The sequence below is a fragment of the Sminthopsis crassicaudata genome, chromosome 4 (genome assembly GCF_048593235.1).
Source record: "Sminthopsis crassicaudata isolate SCR6 chromosome 4, ASM4859323v1, whole genome shotgun sequence".
NCBI lineage: Eukaryota > Metazoa > Chordata > Mammalia > Dasyuromorphia > Dasyuridae > Sminthopsis > Sminthopsis crassicaudata.
The window spans coordinates 103,881,891-103,908,571 of NC_133620.1; the positions used below are offsets into that span (position 1 = coordinate 103,881,891).

The following is a 26,681-nucleotide window of genomic DNA, read 5'->3' on the forward strand; positions in this document are numbered from 1 at the left end:
GGGTCTCTGAATTAGAAGTGTGACCTATTAGAATATATTTGTGGGTATGTATATGGTGAGTAGAGTTACCTGATTAACATATTCAAATTTATTTATTTACTTTTGAGATTTCTATAGGCCACAGTATGATCTTGGGAGACTATATAGGTCCCTGAGGGAAGGTGAGATTCATCAGAGAAGGCGGGGAGAGCCCATTATTTATGGGATATTCTGAATCATTTATTTATTTTCTGCATTTACCATGGAGGCAGAATAAACATTGGTAAGGAATACATAATATTCCTTATTATTGGGTGCTTATTCCATATCTGTAGAAACTTGGACATGAGCTGTGTTTGAGCTGTCTCATAAGATTTCTCAAAGCCAACTCTCAATAGGGGTAAAATGATTCAAAGAGACAATAATTAAGGTAGAGAAGGGAAATCCCAATGTTGGACCCAGTTTGTAGGCTAAAACCTAGAGAAAAGTCCGTAATTGGACTTCCTTATCTGTACTTCTACCCCTAGTACCTTTCTGAACGGAGAGAAGGATGCCTTCCCAAACCTCAATTTAAGGAGGGTCTCCAGGGAATTTCTTCATCTCTTCATTTCCCATAGGGTACTCTATTCTGGCTTTCTTCATTATCCCCATCCCCATCCCCTTCCTTTTCCTTCCCTGGACTCCCACTTCCTTTCAGCCTCCTTTTATGTGTTGTTTTCCCCTTTTAAATTTTAAGATTGGGGACTGGCTTTCTTTTTTCACATTTATGTCTCCATCATTTAGCACAATTCCTGGCACTATGTAATAGCATTAATAAATGTTTATTAACTGCCAACCTCCATGGAAGCAAAGTGTTTTTCACAGATGAATAGGAGAAGAATCAGGGTATGAATGGGGTGTGAATGGGCTGTGTTCAGGGAAGACAGAGCACCTGGGGAAACAGCTGAGCTGGGCTGGGCATGCGCTATGTGCCAGGAGTAAAGCAGAGTCAGTTCTGAATAGCTCAGCGGCAAGCCTGGTTGGCATAGAAACTTAGACCTGGAGGGCAGTTGGGCAGCTGAGTCAAACAGGAAACATTGATGTAGTCATGTGAATCAGATTCTTCTGCTTCAGCAAGACACAGGTGATAGGTGCTCTTGTATTCATTGAGCACAGGGACCGGAGCTTGGAGCTGCGCCATATTAGATACCTGAGAACAATCAAAGAATTATCATATGTACTGAATGGGATGAGAGAGGCTCAGTTTCCCTAGAGACCAATAGAGCATGTAGCCTATGAATCATGAATTTTTCATCATTTTAATACATCTCCTGCAGGAACAATTTCCCCCATCCCACAAGTACCTTCATCCCTAGAGCTTATTTGCTTTTATTCTCTATTAATCTTGTACAAACCAATTTATGTATATTCTCTCTCCCCTTTTAGAATACAAACTCCTTAAGGGAAGGAACTTGTTGCTTTATTATTTTGGAAGGATGAGATGGGCAATGTTTCCAGTACTTACCACAGCACATAGTAAGAGTTTAATAAATATTTGTTTGGTAGTTTGGTTAATTCCAGAAAATATGGAGCCTTCATTGGCTTTTCTGCTTAGTGATATCCGGGGGATTCCAAAGCCCATTTCATGGAATATTATCCCACTTGGGAATCCAGGAAACATATAGACTTAGTTAGGGAGAGGATTGCCTTAAAAGGAAGTGAGTTTCTAAAATTACCAGGTGTTAGATTGCTAGAGTCTCTAGCAATATAAAGACTAAAGCCAAGAAAGAATTATCCCTCTAGGGCTATATTACATGACACATGATTCAAATATCTACCTTTTTGGAGAGTAATTAGGAAGTTGGGTTGAGTCAGGCCCCACCTTTCCTATTATATGCTGTAGTACATTAGGAAATGAGCTATTGAGGCATTCATTCCTGGAAAAGGCTAAACAAAAGCTTAAAGGGACTTCAGAGAAAACAGCCTTCACTTCCTGGGAGAAAAAAATTGTACATTTGCTTGGTACATAGTAGACTCTTGGTACATACTAGATGCTTTTTATTGTTGTTAGTTATTTTTCAGTTGTGCCTGACTTTTAGGATATGCATTTGGAATTTTCTTGGCCAAGATACTAGAATAGTTTGCCATTTTATTTTCCAAATCATTTTACAGATGAGGAACTCAGGCAAGAATGTTTATGTGACTTGTCCAGTAAGTGTCTGAGGCTGGATTTGAACACAGGAAGAAAAATCTTCCTGATTCCAAATTCAGTGTCTTATCCACTTTGCCAGCTAGTTGCCCAGTAAGTACTTCATAAATGTTGATTGGATTGGATTGTGTAGAAGATATTTGGAATGTCAATTCCCAAAGGATGAGCATCAGTGTGAGTTCTTTATGGGTAAAGTGTCCTGAACATTTCAACCATGGGCAAGACATGTTCTGCTACTAGTCAATCTAAAGACAAGCATGTATCAGGCACTGGGAAGCAAATACAAAAGTAAAAATGATGATGATGATGATGATGATGATGATGTGTTTGGAAAGCCATAACCAACAGATAGTGTCTTTGCATCATATGTGTTTCCCTTTAAGCCATTCCATTATACGTTATGCAAATGCATAAAATATATATTTGGACCAGAAGTGTAACTAGACAGGAGTGATCAAGATTTTGCCCAAAGGAATAAAATTAACAATCTAACTTTTAAATAGCATCAACTATGTGCCAGGGAGTATGTTAAGTATTTTACAAATCTCATCTCATTGGAGCCTTACAGTAACACTGGCTTGATGTTATTATCTGTCAGTGTTGAGTATTGTTATTATCCTCATTTTTAGTTGAAGAAATTGCAGCTAAGAGAAGTTAGGTAATTTGTTTAAGATCACATAGTTATTAAGTATCTAAGGCTGTATTTGAACTCAGGTTTCCAGGCCCAGCATTTTATCCATTTTGCCACCTAGATGCATCAAAAATTAGCATAAAAACCGCAATCCTTCCACAGAGCAAGAGTTGGAAATTCAAAAATTCAAAAGATGACTGAGGATTGATATAAAAGATGTTGAGCATGTGGGCACACTGGACTGCAGATTGTTCATCTTCTTCCTTTTGTTCTGTAAAAGTAACCTCATCCCATTTTTTTTTTCCCCAGCACACTCTTCTTTCTTCTTAAGCAGTACCTCTGATCCCTAGCAAGGATGTATAACAATCCCAATACTACTTTCTTTCTCCCATGATGGATTGACCTCAAGAAGAGACCTTCTAATGAAATAGAAAAAAAGAGGCCCTCAGACCTCCTGTTTTGGACTAAATGATCTCTGAAATCTCTTCCAATGATGCAATTCTAACTCAACTGAATTTGTCTTAATGATTTCCTGTGTTATTTTCACATCATGAATTACGGTGGATCTGAAGGAAAATTATGCTAGTGGCTGCAACCTCAGTTGGATGTTACTTAATTTGAGCAGTGCTTGCCTCAGAGATAATATTGCCAACCTTCACTTTGATTTGGAACATGTCTCTGCCTCTCAGAATTCAAATCCGATCTCAGACACCAAATACTCTCTGTGTGATCTTGGCCAAGTCACTTTATCCCAGTTGCCTTGCAAAAAGAAAAGTAAAGAAAAGAAGCACATGGGCCATAATGAAAATCAGATGATTTCTCCATTTTTCAAATCGAATTTGTTCCTGATTTTCAAGGGAATCTCTTTGTTAGTTGCAAGCAGACAGTGTGAGAAAAAGAAAAAAAAGGAGGGAACCAAGTCCTGATTCATCCTCAGGTGATTTGATTTCTTGGTTGAGAAGCACACACTAATCTAAGACCACAGGAGGCTAGGAGTGAGTCCATTCGTCTTGGAAGTTTGGAAAGTAACTCAGAGGCCCCCAAAACCAGGGAATTCAGAATTTCTATAGAGGTGAGAGCATTGAGCTAGGACACAGAAGACACAAGTTCAGATTTTGTCCTGCCATCACATTTCTATATGATTTTGGGCACTTCTTCCTGGCCTTATTTTCTTCCTCTGTAAAATTAGGAGTTGGTCCACCAAAACCTTTCCAGCTCTAAGATTCTATAAGTCTAAGACATGATGGAAATATAGGTTTAATGGTGGAGGAGAACTTTGAGGTCAGCTAGTCCAGTGGTTCTCAAAGAGAATCCTGGTTCAGAGAATCCTGGAAGTCTCTGAAACCTTTTCAGATGGGTCTATGAATTCAAAATTAGTCTATATTTATAATATGATAAATATCTATAAATATAGCCCATAAAAATAAAAACTCTTTGGATAGATCCTCAATAATTTTTAATAGTATAATGATACTGAGAACAGAAGTTTGAAAACCACTGATCTAGTACAATTTCTTTATTTTACAGAGGAGGAAACTGAGGTACAGAGACTGGTAATAAATGATAGAGCCCAGCTTTAAATCCAATCATCATACTAAGGAGGTCTGCAGAGGTATGCAAATAAAAACCAAACTCTTTCTGTTCATGTTTCAGTTCCTAGACAACTCCCAGTAGGGTCTGCCTTATGTTTAAGTGCAAGAAATAAGCGTCCAGTAGGTGAGTGATTAGAAGGGCCATCCCTGGGAATTCCCTTGCTCAAAAATGATCTCCTTCACTGGCCTGTGACCCAGGTTTTGTGTTAAGAGACATCCTCTTTGAAAATGCAAATTCCCCCCCAATCCCATAAAAACTTTAGATTATCATTCACCCTTTAATTTATTGTTGTTCAGTTGTGTCATATTCGTTGTGACCCTATTTTGTGACCTATATTTCTGAATGGTTTTCCATTTCCTTCTCTAACTCATTTTATAGATGAGGAAACTGAGTGGAACAAGGTTAAATGACTTAGGGTCATGTATCTAGTGTCTGAAACCACATTTGAACTCAGATCTTCCTGACTCCAGTAGCAGTGGGTGATCTACCTAGCCCCACACTTCAATAAATCAGTTAAATTATGACTTTCTGAGATTATAATATTAAGGGAGAATATGTTTTAATGACTCATTGGATTATAAAGGGCCTCAATATGACATTCTCTAGGCAGCCCAAAGAGCAGTGGTGTTGGGATAAAATAGGAGTAGGAATAGAGATAAAGAATGGTAGAAGAAAGAGATAGGGGAAAGGCTTAAAGATAAAATTCCACTTAAACATTTTTCCTAGAGTCGCCCTATACATGAACTCAAAGTGAGGGCAAACTTGACCACCCCTTCAAGTCAGGATCACTCTGGAAGATCATCCATCTGAGACCCAGGGAGGAGGGGAAAACACTCATTTCAGACTTTTTATTAATCCAGCATGAATATTTTATGGTACTGATGAGCAACCTCCAGCCCTGGTAGATGGTGGGGTCAGATTCTGCTTTTAACTTGACATCATCTAGCCCCCAGCTTCTTAAATTGTGGTTTGTAACTTATGGGGTTTGTAACTGAATATGGGGGTCATGAAATTACTATTTATTATTAGCAAATGTTTTATTTGTATATTTATTTTATATACCTATATACTCAAAGTCATGTAAAATTTTCTTGGGTAAAAAAAGTGTCATGAGTGGAAAAAGTATAAGAACCCTTTGAAAGTGGGATTTGAAGCTAAGTCGTTTGCCTGCATTCTACTGCCTTAATATTTCTATAGGCATAATAACCTCCCTGTTATAAAATCGCTAATCTATTTGAATGTTATTTTTCAGTTGTTTTGGTCATGTTTGATTCCTATTATTGGCCAAGATACTGGAATGGTTTGCCATTTCCTTCTCCAGCTCATTTTACATTTGAGGAAACTGAGGTGAACAGGGTTAAGTGACTTGTCCAGGATTATACAGCTAGTAAATGTGCGAAGCTGGATTTGAACTCAAGTGCTCCTGATTCCAGGGCTGATGCTCTATTCATTATGCCACCTAGCTGCTCAGGCTATTGAATATGGTCAAATTAAATATACCTCTCCTATTAATTTTAAAATCTAATCAAAAGATTTTTTCTATTTCTTAAAATAAAATAAATTAATTTGCTTTTTACTTGCTTTTTCCTCTTTGAATTAATGATGTGTTATAGAAAATAAGGACACCCATCTCTGATTAGACAAATGACAAAAGAAAAAGGAAGCTAGATGATATAGTGAATAGAGTCAGGAAAAAAAAATGAGCTCAATTCTGACCTAAGACTTTGAATCTAGGCAAGTCTTTTTACCTCTAGATCACCTTAGTTTCCTTTCCATAAATGAGGATAATAATACATTTACTTTCTAGGATTGCTATGCTAACTAAAGGAAATAATACTTAAAGCCTTAGTTGGGCAGAAAGTGCACTCATCTAGATAGGCATCAAGAGAACCAAGTTTAAATACAATCTCTTCCATTGATCTAATGTCATCTTGGACAAACTACTTCCCTGGCCCTCATTTTTCTCATCTGGAACACGTGAGTGTTCCCTTCTAGCTCTGATAATCTATGACTCCTGCGCCTGAGGCTTCCAGTGACAACCTTCTATGAGTCAGGACAGGTTGGTATCCTGGCAAAGACCCTGAATCTAGCATGCTTGCTGAATTCAGGAGTCTAAGTGATTCTTTAAGGTTTGAACAGCACCTTACATTTGTTTCATTTTAGAATTGCTTGTTATTGGTTGCAAGGCAGACAGAGGTCTGGGGGAGAAGAAAGAGGTTCAAGCAGTCTTGATATGGAAGTCTTGGTCTGAGAGCTGTCTAGATGACTTCTAGATATCCCAAAAGTTGTTACTCATCTTCATTTTTGCCTGGCTACCAGTCCATCTATGTATATATTATGACTGGATGTCCCTTTGATTATTCTTGTTTGCTCCCAGAGGAAAGGACCAAAAAGAACGGATAGAAATTTTGGATAGACAAATATAGCCTTGACACCATGGGGAAAAACCCCAACAACTCCTTAACAATTAATTAGCACTGTTGTTGTTCATCCTTCATTTTTGAAGAAGACCAATGATATTACAGAATGATGGCTTGCTTGTGAATTAAATTTAAGTGAGGCAGAGTTGCACAGTCATCATCATCATTCTCGCTTCCAAAGTCATCAAAGTCCAGTAGCAGGATAAAACTCAAGAACCTGGCAATGGCCCAAGATGTAGTAGATAAGCTCGGTATCTTTGATGTCTGATCGATTTTCACAGTGGTTGCTTCTGCCACTTTCATGGCTATTGGAACAAATTGTTCTCATCTGCCATTTCTGCCAGAGGAAGTCTCCCTAACTCAGCAAATGGATTTGGGAGGCCTATCAATTACCCTCAATCTGGTTTAGCCCAGCGACCAAGATAGTTTTAATGGGATGTGGTTGCTGCACACACACAGCTTCTTGGAACTACAGGTGAGAGTTGGGTGCCAGATGGACACCAAGGGTGGATGGATAGCTCTGAAAAGATGTATGCAAGCCCTCATACCAGAGGTGCTAGTCCTCCCTGAACAGTTGGAATTGTCTACCTCAGGAGGTGGGAGATGCCCCCATGGTAGAGACCTTCAAGGAGAGTCTGGATAACCTCTTACTTCCTAGAGATTTTAGGGTAAAATTCTTTCCAATATAGTGTAGACTAGATGGCCAATAATATTTTAAAATTTTATGTTTAACAATAGCTAGCATTTATAAAGCACCTACTATGTGTCAGGCACTGTGCTAAACACTTTACAAATATTAGCATCTCTGTCATTTGCTAGTCTAAGAAAAATCTAAGCTCTCATTTTCCTTATATGTAAAAGAGGGACAAAAACTACCTCCCCAACAAAGTGGTGAAGACTGGATGTGATAAGGGATATGATGGCTCTGTAGGTTTGGAGCATTAACAGAGGAGGGAGAGTTCTCACCTGGGGAGGGGCCAAAGGCTCTGTAATGCTGGGGCTGCTGGCAGATGTTTGCTCACCTGTAAGAAAACAGGATGGAAATGAGGAGATGTCTCAACTACTTTCTCTATCCTGACCCCTCCTGCTCCTCCATAGTCCCACCTCCCAACACTGTGTATGGAAAGAATTTCAGGGGGATGGAGTTAAGGACAGCAGAGAGTCCTTGGGATATATAATATCTCTCTCTCTCTCCCTATCCTTCAACCTCTTCCTCTCCCTCTCCTTCTCTTTCTCTCCTTCTCTTCCTCCCTCTTCTCTCTCCCCCTCCATTGACACACACACATAAAATCTTCACACATATATGTATATATGTATAAAATTTCCACATACATATGTAATCTACATACACATTTGTAAAATCTCCATATATATGAATTACATATACATGCACACCCACACAAGCTTTTTCTATAAAAATTACACATACATATAATCTCCATATATGTAAACTGCATATATATATAATCTTTGTACACATATATATATATAATCTTCACATATATGTGTGTATATATATTGAAAACCTTCACATACATCCATATGTATAATCTACATATACACACATATATCAAATATCCCTATATATTCTCCATATATGTATATAATTTGCATATATACATATTATCTCAAAACATAAATATATTCCCCATATATTATATATATAAAATCGCTGATAAGCTCTCTGATAGCAGAAATTGTTTCATTTTTGTCTGTTTCTCTAGCACTTAGCACAAGTCTTTGCATACGGTAGACACAAATCATTAATAATGATGATGATCATACTGATAACATTTCAATTTGTGCAGCACCTTATATTAATCTCATTTTCTATATTTTGTGAACTGATAGCCAAATAGAACCAACACTCAGTGGAGTCTGGGGGAGAAGGAATGTAGGCTTAATCAGCCTTGAGATTGAAGATGACCCCCCAAGACTGACACTCCTTTTCATTTTCTCCTGCTCTGTGTTATGTCAGGATGCTGCTCTAAGAATGTTAATTAGGGCAGATTGAGGCAGATTTCATCCCAGGACACCAAAGGTCAAAGGACTGGCAGTCATTTTTCTCCAGTATAGTAACATTTCATCCTATCTCCTATTCAGAGAGGGATACTAGACCTGCAATTTCATGCCTCTCTCAGGATTCCTGGAGGAGGGAACATATTATACTATCACAGAGTAGTACTTTCCTTGTAATTTATAGTCTTAAAGAGTTTCCCTGTGTACTGAGGGTTGATTTGTCCAAGGTCACACTTCTAGGTGTCAGAGGACCAGAACCCAACTCTTCCTGGTTCAGATGCTGCCTCTCTATCCATTATAACACACTGTTTCTTAGCACCTAGTGAGGAAACTTAATTAAAATATGAAGTTATCATTTTATTGGAGGGAAGGGATTAGGGGTGAGAGAACAGAGTGTGACAGTGTAGTGATAGGAAGAAAAGAAATACAAAAAGGTCTTTGAATCAACTTTTTTAAAATACAGGGTTGTTGAGAGGATTTGTATATAGCAAAACTTAAGGTATTATATCAATACTATCATATATCAATCTGTTATTATTATTTTATTCAATTATGTAACATTAAACTTATTATATTATTATTATAATTTCACATATAATTCTCTTTTTCTGTTCTACTTTGAATATGGAGCTACTTCCTGTCTATCTCTGCCTCTTATTTAGTGTTTATTAATCTAAAGTTAAGTGGAAGAAAAAGATAAAATACATGGGAAGCTACCAGCATTTCCTCCATGCTTTCCTTAAAGATATCCAGGTGAGTTCATCACTTGTCCAGCCCTGTTCGTCTCTCTCTCCGCCCCACAATAGCATCCTCATCATGTCTGTAATGTCTGCTGTTCCAGAATCTCTCCTCTCCCTTCCTGAACAAATTTCTCTCCATTTTCCCTGCACATTAAAATTGTCTTCGTGCCCCTTCTCACCATTCTGGGTGGGTCTTTGAACTTGTCGTGGGCAAGAACTGTAGATGTTGTGTTGAGAACGGAGTCTATTAGAGACAGGCCGATGGAGGCGGCTTTGGCTGGAGTGGTGCAGTTGGGAATGAGTTCCCTGAGAGGCCTCCAAAGCACTCATCCTTATAGCTAGTCTGTTGATCCTCTTGGAAAGAGCTTGTCAGAAAGAAAGATCACATGATCAGAGATCTAGAACTTGAAGGGATGTTAGTCCCTTGCACTAAATTGGACATCTAGCCCAATCCCCTCATTTTACAAAGAAGGAAACTGAGATCCAGGGCAGGGTAAATGATTTGTCCATGATCAAAAAGTTATCAAGAATCAGAATCAAGATTTGAGTTCAGTTACCAGAGGAGAAAGAAGAAAAGAGATAAATAGCTTTAGAAGTCTTCAGACATGCCTAAGAAGAACCTCCAGATCCTAAGAAAGATCTTAATCAATTGATCTCATCCCAGGTAAATAAATGGATGCTAGGTCTTGTTCATGTAGGTAACTGTTTAAAAGTTGATAATGTCAAGCCCTTTCCCCATAGTGTTCTAAGGACTCCAAAGAAACCATGATAATTAGAAATAAAGCCAATCTCAGATTCTCCACACTCCTTTGGTCCTTGTTCTAGCCATATAATCAGAGCTGTTGCAAGATAGGGACAGTTATCTGTGGATGGGTGATTAGCTGCAACATATTAAACTCTCTCCCATGCTTCAGGGCAGAGGTTTTTAACCTGGAATCCATGGTGATGCATGGATAAATTTCAAGCTGGTTTTGAATTTGGATTTCTTTTGTGATCTTAGATATTTTTATGTATCTAAAAACATTTCTCTGAAACAGGATCTATAGATATCACCAGTGTGAAGGGATCCATGACAGATAAAAAGTCAAAGGTCCTGAATTAATAACTAATTCAAAGACCAAATCCTCCATTAATCTCCCCAGACTTCACCTATGTCATTTTGTTTTATATTCCTCCAAGAGACTTGTCATATAATAGTATACACCATGGTCACCTTTATCACTTAAATCCTCTTCCGATGCTTCATCATGTTCTGGAGATGGACCAGGGGCCTCAAAGGATAGGACAGCAGAACACAAACTCTGTTAGATCTTACCTAGCCAGAATATCATTGAGTAAAAACTCAGTGTTGGACTATCTAAACTTGGGATTTGTGACCTTCTTTTAAAAAAGATTCTGATAATTTTATTTTAATATTTATCCCCTTAGTATTCTATGTATTTTATGCATTTAAAAATGTTGTTCTGAGAAGCAATTCTAGTATGGTAATGGATATGAAAAATAAGGGAAATTCAGAAGTTTCTCTTTCTTCCTTCTTCTTCTTTTCCTGTTCAGTTCCCCAATCTTTACCTCCCTTTACCCCTTTCATCCAAGTTTCCTCCAAAATTAAGCTCAAGTATCACTCACTTCTTATCCCATCCGACTGCTATTGTTCTTCCCAAAATTACTGTGTTTGCTTACTTTGGATTTTGTGTATACCCCATATATGTAGAAGTTGCTTCAACCTTTGGTAGATGAGATCCTTGAGAACAAGGACTAGTCCATTTTTGTCTTTAGATTCTTAGAATTTAGCCTTATATAGTCTCTAAACATAATCCAGTCCCATCAATGGCTCCTTGACTTGGCAGAAGGGAAAAAAAGAATTTAACATTTCCTTAAATTATGAATGTAGAATATAAACATTATTCTGAGAAGGTGTCTGGAAGCTTCATCTGATTTCTAAAATTGTCCATGATACACAAATCTAAGAACAAGTATTCTAAATGTGTCTTTAGGCCCTACAATTCTGCTTTCCTCAGGAATCAGACCCCAGTCCTTACCTCTCTTTTTCTGCAATAATCTTCCCAACATCATGCCTAGAAACATCATCAAGAAAATGCCCAGAGTGACAAGAATCAAGTTGTGAAATCCTCCATCTTTCTTCAAGGATGATCCAAAGTAGGAAGCACTAGAGGAAATAGAGAGAGTTGGAGATAAGGAGTACTGAAAAGCAGGAGGGTTTGAACAAGGAATATTGGTTACCATCAAGACCTAAGGATAGTTGTTAAGAGTGTTTGCAGAATAGAATTTGTGTCTCCATCCTCAAACCCACAATCCTCACAACAATCCTAATTTGTCAGCATGCCAATAGTCATAAATCTTCTGTGACATTGTATACCCTCACAGATTGCCTTTTTTTGCCCAATGTTCCTTATTGAAGCATTTTTAAAAATCAATTCCAGGCAGCTCATATTCTTGACCTGATGTACTTAGAATCAGATAGCCTGGGTTTCAACCCAAATTCTGCTAAGTTCTTATTTTTTGTATAATAAGGCATTTGCTCTTGATTACTGGTCTCTAAGCTTTTGTGATTTTTTTTCTTGGTGACTATGCTGATGGGGGAAAGATTTTCTCATAGCATCTGCATTACTCTTGTGGTTGGTGTTCAGGTTGGAGTTGGGGTAACTTCGCTGAGTGGCTGATTCAGAAGAGAGAAGATTGGGAATTCATGGAGCAGAGGGCAGGGATAGAGTAGAGGGGAAAGTTAGATTATAATGAGTGAGGATTATCTTGATTGTATTGGAAAGAGAACCCATGATTTGTTCACCTGGAGAGGATAGGATTTGACCCATCTTCCCCTCTACCCATCTTCTGATTGGTTGATCATAGGCTGCTTGGGTTAAAGTTTTATCTCTCCGGGGACTCATGCCATACTTTTCTCTTATTTGTAGAGCCCTTTTGGAAAGATTTCTAAGTTCTCTTCTATTTTTTATCATTTTGCTGTTTTTGACTCTCCAACCTAGCAAAGAACATTTTATCTGGACTCAGGAAGACCAGAGTTCAAATGTGGCCAAAGGCACTTATTAATTGTAAGATCCTGGGCAAGATACTTTACTTCTCTGCCTCATGGATACTATAATAATGGTTAATATCTCCCAAGGCTGTTTTAAGGATAAAATATTTGTAAAGTGCTTAGCATTGTGCCTGTCACATGTAAATGGTAAGTGCTTAATAAATGCTTATTTTCTCCCTTCTCACCCAAAGAAACTTGTTTTTCTCTCAGTCTCTTAGAAACACTTTTTTTAAAAACGAACTACTAACCCTTGCTAATGATGAAGTGATATCAAATGAGATAATAAATGTAAATTATCATATAAAGGCTCATTATTGTCATGTAGTCATCATTCCCCTTCCCCCCAATCAACAGTAGCCTTCTGGAGGCAGTTCTTACAGGGCAGACATGGGAGAAGGGGCTTTAGCACTGGATCCTGGATGAAAGGGATCTTTCCATGATGTGACCCCAATCACATAGGTCCCCAATTCTATTTTCAGAGGCACTGCTAGGGCTTACCTTTCACCCCGTAGTCTGATGTGATGAAAATTACTGACAGTTAAAAGCCTGGGCAGTCTGCTGAGGTGAAGAGTCTTTGAGGTCCCGGAGGATGAGGAGGTCAGGGAGGGTGTTGTTGCTACTAAGGTAGTTCTATGAGTCAGTACAGAGCTGGTGGGAGAAGGGCCCAAGGGTGGTTGGGTTTGCCTAGGTTGGGTCCTTGGTGCTGAAGTGCTTGTTGCTGGGAGGTAAAAGAAATGACAATGAATTGGTGGAATGGCAATTGCATGCAAGAGTACAAGTGGCTCAATAGAGATCTCTGTAGAGCCAGCGTGACCAACACACATAAATGAACCCTGTAGGAGACAGGAAGAATGTTTCAGATTGGAGGTGTCTGCCCTGGTTCTCTTCTGCTCAACCATTCAATGAAAGAAACACCATTTTCTGAATGGTGCTCCTAATTTACCCATCACATTACTCCCTGGTGTTGATATCTAGTCCCAGTAATCAGAGATTGAGGTTCAGACTGTATCGAGTGTGGACTCTGAATAGGAGGGTAAAGAGAGATAGCTAACTTTCCATTAAGGAAAGGTCTATCAGTGACTCAACTCTCTCTTACAAGCTCTTTTGAGAATTAGACACATCTTTTATCCTGGTCCCTACAAGATCATCAGGATGGAACAGTGCAAGCCTTACCTTTCTAAAACTTTTTCCTACTTCCTCCTTTTCTTTCTCTTTTATTTTGTCTCTTTCTCCTCTCCTCATCTTAATTTCTTCTCCTTTCCTTCTTCCCCTCTGTTTTCCAACTTTCTTTATTCTTAGCTTCTACTTTTCCTTTCTTCCGCTTCCCTCCCTTTCTCCTTCACTCCCATCTCCATCCCTATTCCCTTCCTCTTGTCTCTTTCCCCTCTTCTTTCTTTGCTTTCCTCTTTCCTTAGATCCTCCTTCCCTTATCTCCATCCAATCTCATTCTTCTCCTTCCTTCCTCCTTTCCCTCTTGGATTAACAAACCTGACCTTGAGTGGTGGTCAAAGAGGAAGGAGTTTCAATGGGGGTCCACAACCAGGGAGGTGGAAGGGCTTCAAAGTAGTCAGGATCATCCCAGTATGGATTGTATTCTGTGGTGCGATAGAAAGAGGAAATCGTTAGCACTGGGGAGTCTAGGAAAAAGGTCTGAATATTTTGGCTGAGGCAAGAGAAGAGCAGATGGGATATAGGGGAAAAGATGGGAAAAAAGAATTTATGGAATACTCTGTAAGGTAGAGTGAAACCTGCTGAAACTAAAGTAAGGAGGAGAGATAGGATCAGAAGAAAAGGAACTGAACAAAGAAAGAGGCTTCCCAGAAAGAGATCTCTTACAATGTGGTGTAGGAAATAGGGAGGATTGTTTATTTGGGGGAAGTTCCCTCTATTCATCAACTCTTCTTAATAAAAGTGAGAAAAACAGCAGAAGAATGAAGTGATAGAAAAAGAGGTAAAGGACACAAATGAAATCTATAATTGGTATAACACTAAAGTAATGAGTCATATTTGTGATCTTATTATCCTTGTTTGTGGCTCTCCTCATCTTACACTTCTTGTTGTTTCCTTCTTCTCTTCTCCCCTGCACTCCCATACCATCAATTATTCTTTTTAAAGGTTCATTAACTGTGGATTATAGTATTTTCTGGATTCCCTCCTCCTCCTATATTTCTTCTTCTTCATCTTTCCCCTCTCCCTTTTCTTCTCTTCCTTCTCTTTCCTTAACTTCCTCCCTTTCCTTATCTTTTCATCTCCCTCCTCCCTCTCCCCATATTAAGTCCTCTTTTATATCTCTTCCTCCTCTGAATTCCTTTTCTTGTTCTTCTTTTTACTTTCTCTTTTTTCCTTCCCTAACCTTCTCAACCTCATTCTCTTCATTAATCTTTGGTCAGCTCCCTACTTACCTGTCTTTCCCCAAGAAAGAAAGCAAAAGCAGTAAAGGACATATACTTTGTTCTTTATAAGCATCTTGAGAAGAAAATCTCAGACTAGAGGAAAATGAAACTGGTAACTGAGGAGATATCTGTGTATCCCAACTGTCCCCATTTGCTTCTGGCTTTAGCTTAGAGTATTGATGATCAGAAGAATTAGTCTGGAAAAATGGGAAATCTCATCCAAGTATTTGGTTGCCCTCACATTTCCAAGTGGGAAAGGAGATACCATCCCCTTTCTTGGGAGATGGGGGTTTCCAAACAACCAAGACACCTACCAATATTAACTGTGAGAATTACTTTCTGAGTCTTCCCCCTATCTGTTCGGGTGCCTGTTCCACAGGCATAAGTTCCATTGTCCTCTTCTTTCAGCTTCCTTAGCTCTACCACGAATACCTTATCCTCTGGGAACATCTTCAGTGAGACTCTGTCCTCATAGTCCTTTGCCACAAATAGTGAACTTGATACTACTGTGGTGCACCATCTATTTTTCTCTCGACAGAGATAATGCCTCTGTTGTGTGTCCTTCAATGGACACCTGATGTCAATGGATCCTCCCAGTTCTCCAAACAACTTTATTTCTTCAAGGGGCTTCCAAGCCTTTGAGACTGCAGGGAAAGGAAATTAATATAAAGGAAGTAGTAGTTTCATCACAGGCTCAGCCTACCCTTTAGGGATCCAGATATTAATCTTGATATAGTCCTCCTTCTGTAATACATTCCAAAGAAGCAACATAGTGTTGTGGAATAAATATTAATTAAACATAGTAATTAAAGTCCATGTTTGAAAATGATATGCTGATGAATGCAAGATGACCTCTAGAGAGAGAGCTTAACTAAAATGAACTAAGATTATTAATAATCAATAAAGTAACATGATATAAAATGAATACATACAATATTAGTAACATTTCTGTATAATGCTAATAAAATTTAACAGTAAGAGGAGGTAGTGATGAGGATGGAAAGGATCCAGGTATAAGGAATGGCTAGTGAAGAAGACTGGAGTTGAGAGATAGAGCATCTTATAGTATAATCATTTTGATAGCCAAATGGAAGATGGCCTACAGTGGAGAAAGACTTTTGGCAGAGAGAACAACCACCAGATTATTATAATAGTAGAGCCTTTAAGTACCTACAGCAGGATGATTATAGGACCAGAGGAGAGAAGACATATGTGAGAGATGTTACAAAGGTAAAACCAACAGATTCAGTATAGGGGATAAGGGGCAATGAGAAGTTGGGGATAACACTTATGTTGTGAACTTAGGCAACTGAAAGAGTGGAGGTACCTTCAGTAATAATAGGGAAATTTGCAAGGGGGAAGAGTTTGGGAGGAAAACATCAAATTCAGTTTTGGACATGTTGCACCTATATAACATTTAGTTCAAGATGTCAAGTAGGCATTTGGAGGTGTGGGACTAGAGATCAGCCAAGAGATTAATGCTGGATAGATTGGAGAATAATCACCATAGAGATGCTAATAAAATTCATAAGTGCTGATAAAATCACCAAATGAAATAGTATGAAAACAAGAAAATAAGGGCCCAGGAGAGAGCCCTCGGGACCACCTAAGGTTAGCTGATGTGACCATGGATGAAAATACAGCAAAGCAGACTAAAGAAGTAGCCAGATATGTAAGAAGCAAATCAGGAGAGAATGGTGGTACAAAAACTTAGAGCGGAAAGATTATTGTGGAGATAAGGGCAATCAACATTCTTAAAAGCTGCAGAGAGGTAATGAATGAGCATTGAGAAAAGTCCTTAGATTTGTCAGTTAACTATTTAATAAGCACTTATTGTGTGTGAAGCACTCAATTTGACCTTTAGGAGTTTATTAGTAACTCTGGAGAGAGCATTTTCAATTGAACGATGAAGATGGAAGCCAGACTGTAGATGTTTAAGAAGACAATGAAAGGAAAGGAAGTGAAGTTACCTGTTGAAGATGGCTTTCTGAATGAGGTTAGCAACAAAAGGAAAGAGAAACAGAGGATTCCTTATTATCGGGGATGGACTGATTAAGTGAGGGTTTTTTGAAGAAGGGTGAAATATAAGCATGTTTGTAGGCAGATTGAAGAAAAAAATGAGAGAATAGGTATGACAGAGGGGATATTTTGTTGGAGAAGATGGCATACGATGGGCTCACTTGGGCATGAAGAAAGCCTTGACAAAGAAATGGGCCAATTCTTCATGTGAGGAATGAAGGAGGAGATAGTGGAAGAAAGGATATGAATGATGTAATATAAGGAGAAAGGGAGCATTCAGCTAATGGGTCATTTTTTTATAGCAACTCTCTATTTGGTAGCCCCAAATTAAAAACTAAGGGGATGTTGAACCATTGAAGATTAGATAAACAAATTACAGTTTATGAATATAATGCAATAATATTATGTCATAAGAAATGATAAATTATACCATTCATAAGAAACTGGAAAGATCTCTATGATTTATTATGGAGAGAAGTAAAAAAAAGAAAAATATCTAAAAAGCTTTAGAACTTAAATGATTATGATGATAAATCATTAGTCCATAGGACTAAAGATAAAACATACCACCTAGCCCTTTCCCCAAAAGAAAGCAACTTAAAATCCAGAAGAAAATGTGGTTTTGTGCATGGCCAATATTGGAATTAGTTTTGCTGGATTATTTATTTCTTGAGTCTATATGTTTTGTTTTGTTTTGAGTTTTCAAAAAGGTTTATTTTGGTTTGGGACAATGGAAGGGAGAGAGAATAAATGCTTGTAAATATAAAATTAGAAGCCCCCTTTAACCTTGAGGCCAAAGTCAAATGGTCCTCCTGGTTTCCAATTTACTCTGGTTTTCTCCATGTGAAATAGAATACTATATGAGATAGGAGCACAAGATCAAGAGTTTACAGCTGGAAGGAACCTGAGAAATCATGTGTTCTATTTCGAGGGAAAGCAGAAGACTCCTATCGCCAAATCTCTACCCCCAATATCTTCTTTTTCCTCATCTACCTATTTTGCCACCTAGAATTCCACCATTTAATTCTTTTAGGTTCTGAAAACTTTCAGAATAGCAATAAACCAAGTTGGGGTAAATTCCTAAGTTTTTAGTCCATAGTATTTCATTTAGGAAGACTAAATTCTGGCCAGAGTGAGAAAAAGTATCTCAGAGGCATAGATTTAGGATTACAAGAGGCTTTAGTGGTCAAGTCCAATTCCATTCTTTCATTAATGAGGAAACTAAGGCAGACGGAGGTTAAATGGATTGCCCAGATTCACACAATGAGAAAATGTCTTGAGTTAGTTTGAGTCCAGGTCTTCCTAATATTATCTACAACATTTTGCTGCCTCCCAAGTTATCTTAAAGGGAAGCAGAAGAGGTGCTGTGCCTCAACCCCTGGAAGAAGCCAAAATCTGGTCCTTTCCTGAAGCACTTACTTGGTAAGAAGAAAAGTATCCAGAAGAAGATGTCCATGACTTCCTTGCAGGAAAAAATCCCATCCCAGCCCTGTCTGGCTGGAGAGGGAGAGCAGATACACAGCCTACTCAGGAAGCTTTCACTCTCTAAGACTGATATTTCTGGTCTTGATGAAGAGCACGTCAGAAATCAGGAAACAGTAGACAACCTTGTTTACACACTCACCCATGCTGAAAGGAAAATGTCAGCTGATCACATAGGAAATCATACATTTGAATGGGGTTGAGGATGAACACAGGACTTAGAAGTACAGGGTCAGCTCATTACAAAGGGTAGTCACTAGTAATGTTTCTTTATTAGTCTTTAGCATCTTTACCTTGAGGAACATCATGTGCTTTACAGATATTTAGGGACTTGGCAAGCCAGTGGGCTTCTGCTTCACACTTGGCTTCTATTCTAGGCATATCTTCAGTCTCTCAGCCTACACTCATTGCTTCAATGTCCACTTCCTGCTAGGGGCAGGCTACCTACATCCAGCTGGATCTGACTTTCGTAACCCTTAGCTCTGCTAGAGTTATCCCAGAGCCCCACTCCACTCTGATTCTTTGAGCCCCTCTTCTCTTGGTAAGGTATCATTTGCTACTTGGCCCTTCTATTTTTTATGTGATGTTGTCCCTCATTAGATGTGAGCTTTTTGAGAGAAATGATTGAGAGAAATCTCAATTTACAATCAATCAATCAACATTTATCAAGTGCTAGGCACTTAAAGTGCTAAGCAGCTAGCAATAGAAAAAGAAACAAGATTGTTCCTGCTGTCATGGAGTTTATAATCTAATGGGAGATAAAGCATGCAAAAAAAAAAACATATGTATGTGTGTGTATGTATGCACACACATACACACATATAGCAGTTATATACAATAGAAACAGGAAATAATAAAGAAGCCTTTAGAATTAAGGAGTAAAAAAATAAAAGATGAGATTTTAGTTGGGACTTGAAGGAAGCCAGGGAAATCAGTATACAGAGCTGAGGAGGGAGAGTATTCAGATATAGTGGAGAACCAGAGAAAATTTCTGTAGCAGAAAGATGTAGTATCTTGGTTGTGGAATGACCAGGAGGCCAGTAATACTGGGTCAAAGAGTACCTGTCAAGGAAGAAAATTTAAGAAGACTAAAAGGTAGGAGGGGGATAGATTATGAAGGACTTTGAAGGCCAAACAGAGTGTTTTGTATCTAAGTATTCTATCCTGAGGGGTGATAAGTAGTCAGTAGAGTTTATTGAGCAAGGGATGGTGACAAAGATTGGGCCCACCCTTTAGGAAAATCACTTTAGTGTCAGAATGGAGGCGGAATGGAGGCGGAATGGAGTGGGGAGAAACTGAGGCTGGCAGACCCACCAGAAGGTTGTTACAATACTATAAATATGAGGTGATAATCAGTGTCAGAGGAGTGAAGGGAACATATTCAAGAGATGTTTTGAAGATTAAATCAACAGGCCTTGGCAATAGCTTGAAAACAGGGGACTGGTGGTAAAAGAGACAGGAATCTAGCATGACCTCAAGATTGGAATTCTGGGAGACTGGGAGGATAATGGTATTCTTGACAGTAATAGAGAAGGTAGGAGTAGAGGAGGATTAGAGGGGAAAATAGTAAGTTCCATATTGGATGCTGAGTTTACAATACTTACTGGACATCTAGTTCAAGATGTTTGAAAGGCAACTGGAAATGAGAGACTGAATGAAGGGCAAGATGAAGATTGAGATAGGAGACATGGATTTGAGAATCATTAGCAGAGGAAATCATGATTTAAATTCATGGGAACTGGTGAGATGGGTAAGTGAAATAATGTAGAGGGAGAAGAGGATATCAGACACCATCTGATGGTTAGAGGGCATGATCTTGAGGAGGATTCAACAAAGGAGACATAAGGAGCAATAGGATAGTTGAATGGAAAAAAGGAAAGAGTGGTTTCTAAAAATCCCTAGAAAGAAGGGATTATTAAGAAGAGAGTGATCAATAATGTTAAAATTTAAGAGAAATAAAGGAGAATGAGATTCTTCCTCACAACTTACCCACACATCTGGCAAGGAGTAATAGCTGCTATTTAGCATTGATCTTCTCTATCTCAGGGCATGGCTGTTGGCACCAGTCAGATGGTCACAGTCTCTTTTGGGTTGGAAGCAATTTAAAAAGATGTTTCAAAGCAGAGAATGTGCCACAGGGAAAGCAAGGATAAGTGATTAATAAACAGTGGAGAGGTGGGAGAGTAGGAAGAGATGGCAATATATGGAATGGGAGTAAAGAGACTTGAAACCTGTCAAAGAAAAATATTGACATTATACTCTGCACTGCCAGAAATAATTTCTATTTATTAATATTTACTGATTGACTTCTATTTAATTTATTTATTTGAAATCTAAATTATTCCAGCTTAGAGAGAAATATCCAACCTGACGGAGTTCTACCCCATTCCTTCAGACATTTTTCTCTAATCCAAGATGATAAGATTTCATAGGAACATTGAAAAAATCAAAGGCCACAGTATGATAAAATGCAGTTTGAGGTTAACACTCTATTCTACCTACCAGGATGATAGTAAATTAATCTCAGAAAATTACTTCATTGTTTGACCACTTTTCTTAAGGGCTCTCCCAGAAAAATTGAAAACATCTCCTCCCACGAATCAATACCCAAATTCCTTCAGAATGGAGAAAGGGGAGGTTGCTTGAATTTAATATAAATATTTAACAACTGACTCTCCATGCCCTGCCCCCCCCCAAAATGTGTGCAAGATATATTTTTAAGTTCAATCTTTGATATTTTTCCCATTTCTTTTTTAAGTGTAGACAATTGACAAAAGAATAAATCAAATCTTGATTTGGAGCTTTGTCCATTTCTAGGGTGCAAATGGCCACAATATTTTTAACAACTAGCTTTCTTTTTTTAAATTGAAGATTTTTTTTATTTTCAAAACATATGCAAGGATAATTTTTCAACACTGACCCTTGAAAAACCTTGTGTTCCATTTCCCCCCACTTTCCCTCTATTCCCTTCCCCTAGATGGCAGTTAATCCAATATATGGTAAACAATAAATATATATATATATATATATATATATATATATATATATATATATATATATATATAACAACTAGCTTTCTAAAACAACAAGAGGTGGCTCCAGCACATGCCTCTGGAAATCTCATTCCTTTAAGGGATAGGAAAGTCAATGATCTTAACTAGATAGGAGACATTTCTTGTTCTAAGCTGGATAACCTACATTCATCCATTTTCTCATTCTTCACCTTATTAAAGTGGCAAAATCTGGAAAGCATTTTAGAAAATATATATTTCTTCATATTTTCATTTGGAGCTTTCTAAGACTTCCACAGTTTTAACCATGGCTCCACACTGATCTCCTGGGGTGACTTCAAGTTCAATCAGTTAGCCTCCTTGGGGCCCAATTTGCTCAAGCTTAAAATCAGGGTAATAATAGCTACCCAGAGCTGACACAGGCTTGCTGTGAGGATAATAATAGCTTATATTTATAGAGCCTTTTAATTTTAAAAGTACTTTCTTCACAACAACTTTGAGAAAAGGCTTTTCTTCCTCTTCTTGATTTTCTAGTTCAAGCCACTGGTGTCCTTCAAATCTCAGTTAAAACCCCCACTTTTTTGCAAGAAGCTTTTCCCAGTCTTCTTAATTGTAATACCCTCCCACAAACTTATCTCCAATTATCCTGTACTTATCTTGTTTACACATAATTGTTTTCATCTTGTTTTTCCAATTAAACTTTGAGCTACTAGAAGACAAGGATTATGTTTTTGTCTTTTTTTATATCCCCAAGAAAGAGAAGGGAATAAAGCACTTGTATGGCACTACCTCTATTATCCCCATTTTATAGGCTAAGCACTGAGCTAAATGCTTTTTTTTTTTTTTAAATTATCTCATTTGATTTTCATAACAATCCTGAAAGGTTATTCCCATTTTACACCTGAAGAAACTCAGGCAAACAGGGTTAAGTGATCAATCTGAGGTCATACAGTAAGTGTCTGAGACTGGATTTGAAGAGTCTCGTGGCACTGGGCCACCAACTCCCTAGTGCTTAGTTGCAGTGCCTGGCACATCTTTTTTTTTTTTTTTTTTTTTCCCTGAGGGGATGAGATTAAGTGACTTGCCCAGGGTCATACAGCCAGGAAGTGTTAAATTTCTGAGGCTAGATTTGAACTCAGGTCCTCCTGACTTCAAGGCTGGTGCTCTATCCTCTATGCCATCTAGCTGCTTCTGGAACATCTTAATAATTACCAGGTGATTAGCTAGCTGATAGAGAGAAAAACAGTGTATTAGCATTGTCATTTACAAATGAGGAAATATGCTCTGGTTATACAGATAGGAAGTGTCAGAGGCAGGATTGGAACCCAATGCTAAATCCTAGATTAAAATCCTGTCTATTGTCATAGTATCCATGCTCTTATGCAGAAATTCTGTGAAAATGCAGGAATCATTATTTGGTGAAAGGATGAATGATTCTTAAGCCCAGAAAATGTTAAATCTAGACTTTTGGGTTGTTGTTTTTCAGTCATGGCTAACTCTTGTGACTCATTGTGTGTTTTGGGGGTGTCTTATTGGTAAAGATATTGGAATGGTTCTCTAGCTCATTTTACATATGAGGCAAATAGGGTTAAGTGGTTTGCCCAAGGTCACGCAGCTAGTAAGTATCTAAAGTCAGATTTGAACTCATGAAGTTGAGTCTTCTTGACTCTGGGCCTGGTACTCTGTGCACTGTGGCACCCCCTAGCTACCCCAGAAAGGACTTTAATCGTAATCTAAGTCTAGATCTCTTCATAGAAGGGAAAATGGAAGTCCAGGGAGTAATGAAGATTTGTTCAATATCACACAGAGAAACTTTCCATAGTCCTGTCTTTGCAAGGAAGTGTTGGTGCCCAGTGACTCCTTATCAAATCTTCCTGGGCCAGAAGGAGACTAGCTCTTCAGAGAACAGGGTAGAGTTGGGTACAGTACTTAGGCTTTCTCCATGACCGGGCTGCTGCTGGGTGTTTGCTAGCTGTTCCCTCCTGCTCACCTCCGTAGCATAAATAAATTCAAACATCTGTAGTAGAGGCTCAATGATTTTCTAGTGTAGGAGGAGGAGCCAGAGCAGGTGCAAAGGAAATGCCTGCCTAAGCCTAGTCTCCCCTGCCTCATTGCCCCTCACCTCAGAAGAGGAAGCAACCCTCTCAGACCCTACTTTCTGAAATTGTTTTCCTCTGACTAGCCGGAGCTTTAGTCTGAGTAAAAGTGAGGATGGGAGTTCAATTTTTAAACATTCTTAACCCCTTCCTAGGAGTGACCAGTGCTCCAGTTACCTTGACTCTGCCTTGGAGAAGTAGGGTTTGGCAATTCAAGGCAATTCAAATGAGGGGATGTTAACTATTTTGATCAGAGTCAGACCTTGTGTCCCTACATTTGAAGTCAGAAGACCTGAGTTTGGATCCTAGCTCTGCCATTTTGTAAGCTATGTGACTTTGACTTTATCAATGTAAGACATTTAGCCTGCCTGAGCCTCAGTTTCCACATCTGTAAAAGTAAGGGTTTGAACTAAATGGCCTCTGAGGTCCCAAGTCCAGCTTCTAACTCTAAGCCTTAAGATGCTATGATCAATTAAAATAGTCTAGTTAACTTCTAAGTCTTTGCTGACTTAAAGCTATAGCCTTATGAATCTATACAGAGAGAAAGAAGGTACCAGAATAGTCTTCTAGACCAGTCCCTTCATTCTACAAATGAGGAAAGGAGACATGACCCAAGTCATAAGTGGCAGAGCCAAAATGTGAAGCCAAATTCTCTGCTTCCAGACTAAGCACTCTTTCAGTGATATCTCTCTGGATATATAGCATATATAGGATATAAGATCACTCTGGCTTAAGTGTAGCCCTTAGTAAAGTTGGAAAGTAGAGCAAGTTATCCCCAAAGTTTTTCCTCTTCTCCTCCTCTGCCCTTCTCTATCTTTTTTAGCAGCTCTGAGTCCCCGATTCCTTTGTCACCCACCTTTCAAACAGCCATTCTTATGCTTTCTCATTAACGCCTATCAGAGAAAAAAATAAAGTCTTATAAACTCATTCATACTAAGAAGCTAAACATCTATTTTAGGCACATTGAATTTGAGGTATCAGTGGGATACCTAGATGAAAATGTATGTGTATAGGTGCTGCACATGATGTCTCCCCTGGAGAACATGACTTTCAGTGCTGAGACTATTTTACCTCTAACTCTGTATCTTCAGTACATAGAACATACCGTACTACTACTAGTAATACCAATATTAATAATATCTAATATTTTTATAGCACTTTAAGGTTTGCAAAGAGCTTCATAAATATTATCTTATTCTAATCCTCACAACAACCTGGGAGGTAGGTGCTGTCATATTCCTGTCTTATAGTTAAAGAAACTAAGGCAGACAGAAATGAAGCAATTTACCCAAATAATAAAATTTGACCATTTGCTGAATGGGACTTTAGGTCTTCCTGATTCCAGCTCTGGTGTTCTATCCACTGAGCTACCTAACTGCCTACTATGCCACCAAGCTGCTAATAAATGCTAGTTGATTGACTGATTGGTCTTTGGGGAAAGGGCAAAGCTTTAGCCTCAAAGAATGGCTCATCAATGGTAAAATTTTAGGCAGATATAGCAAGCAGACATATGTGTATGCATGTATATATAAATGTGTGTACACATATATGTGTGCATGTATGTATTGTATATCTGTGTGTATACACACATATCCATACATAATTATGGTCTTTTTTGTGGAGGGGGAGGAAGAAGGAAAAAAGGATAAAGTAGAAAGAAAGGAAGCAAAGAAAAAATGAACAGCTTTGAATACAATGTATAGTACTTATTATTTAGGCTTTCTTGAAATGAAAATGTGTTGCTTTATATTTTGAAGCTTCTCTTATGTCTGCTGTGCACACAACAATTTATTTTTCTTTTCTTATTTTCTATTTAAGTTTTCAATAGATAGAAAAAAGGAAAATTAAAAAAAAAAAAAAACAAGCAGGCAGAGTATATATATATACATGCACATATACATATACATATATATATGTATGTATATATATATATATATATATATATGCTCTCTTGACTTTTGATCACAATGGTTTGTTATTGTAAAATGAGCAATTTTACTCCAGAACCTACTCAGATGGAAAGATAATGGGCCTTGAGCTAGAAAGAAGTGTTTTATGGGGATTTCCCAGACTACATTTAACTTGTGAATGGAAAGTCTAGTTGAGCTTGTCGTGGGGTTGAAGGTGTCCCTAGAGGATAAGGGATGTAAGGGAGAGTTCCAGAGTAGAGTTACTTCAGAGGGTCTAACAACTGGACTATGTCTTTATGTATTTTAGAGAAAATTATTCTTTTTAAAGGAGGGGAAGATTGTATGCTTTTAAAATCCCATTCCACTGTCTATACTCATGCATAGAACTTGGTTTTAACACATTGGTTAGCTTTGTCCCAAAATGGTTCCTCCTCCCTTTATTATAAGCAATGACTCTGAAGAGTAAGGGGAAAGGTATATTGGGAAATGAAGATACTGTAAAACTAAAAGATAGCAATGCAATTTTTAAAAATGACCATTTTCCTGTTTCTCTTCTATGGTTAAGAATGACCTAATGAATCTGAAGTTCTTAGAAATGTAAGTTTAGGTTCCAGGAGTCAACCAGCAGGAGGAAGCTGAGGCTTGGAGAAGGACTTTACAACACACAAATGGAATCTATCCAGGAGGCCTGGGCTGGATGGATTCCAATGCTGGCACAAAAATGCTTTGGGGAGAATAGAGCCTCTCTAACTTTGGAAAGAGTCCAGTGTCCAGAGAATTATTGAGTGTCAGCTAAGAAATCTAATCAGCCTAGAAAGCCACAGAATCATTCAATTTGACTGATATTAATTGTAAAATATGGTTTTGATTAGCTATGAATCCACAGCAATATTTCTGTCAATTACTTCTTTTCTCAAAAATAGTCCACATTTGTCATTCTCCATGAAAAGAAACTCCAGACATAGATGTAGATTGTCAATTCATCTGCAACTTGTCATCTTTAAGGACCAGCCCTGAAGTCAGGAGGACCTGAGTTTAAATTTGGCCTTAGACACTAAACACTTCCTAGCTGTGTGACCCTGAGCAAGTTACTTAACCCCAATTGCCTCAGCAAAAAAAAAAAAAAAGTTAACTAGGAAAGATAAGAT

General features: G+C 38.2%; 1 protein-coding gene across 2 annotated transcripts; it reads right to left on the minus strand.

The window, feature by feature from the left end:
• Positions 1-784: 784 nt before the first annotated feature.
• FCMR (Fc mu receptor) lies at positions 785-18,642 on the minus strand. 2 transcript variants are annotated; one of them, XM_074309009.1, is made up of 8 exons: positions 18,454-18,642; positions 15,330-15,659; positions 14,116-14,217; positions 13,121-13,340; positions 11,610-11,737; positions 9,750-9,935; positions 7,778-7,833; positions 785-1,168 (listed from the first exon to the last, which is right to left on the minus strand). In XM_074309009.1, exons 1-8 carry the CDS (start codon positions 18,488-18,490, stop codon positions 983-985), a joined length of 1,245 nt encoding a protein of 414 aa, XP_074165110.1. In that variant the 5' UTR covers positions 18,491-18,642; the 3' UTR covers positions 785-982. The 2 variants fall into 2 exon arrangements, with proteins under 2 accessions (XP_074165110.1, XP_074165111.1); XM_074309010.1 differs by lacking the exon at positions 15,330-15,659 and having other exon boundaries at positions 18,454-18,641.
• Between the last annotated feature and the right edge of the window lie 8,039 nt (positions 18,643-26,681).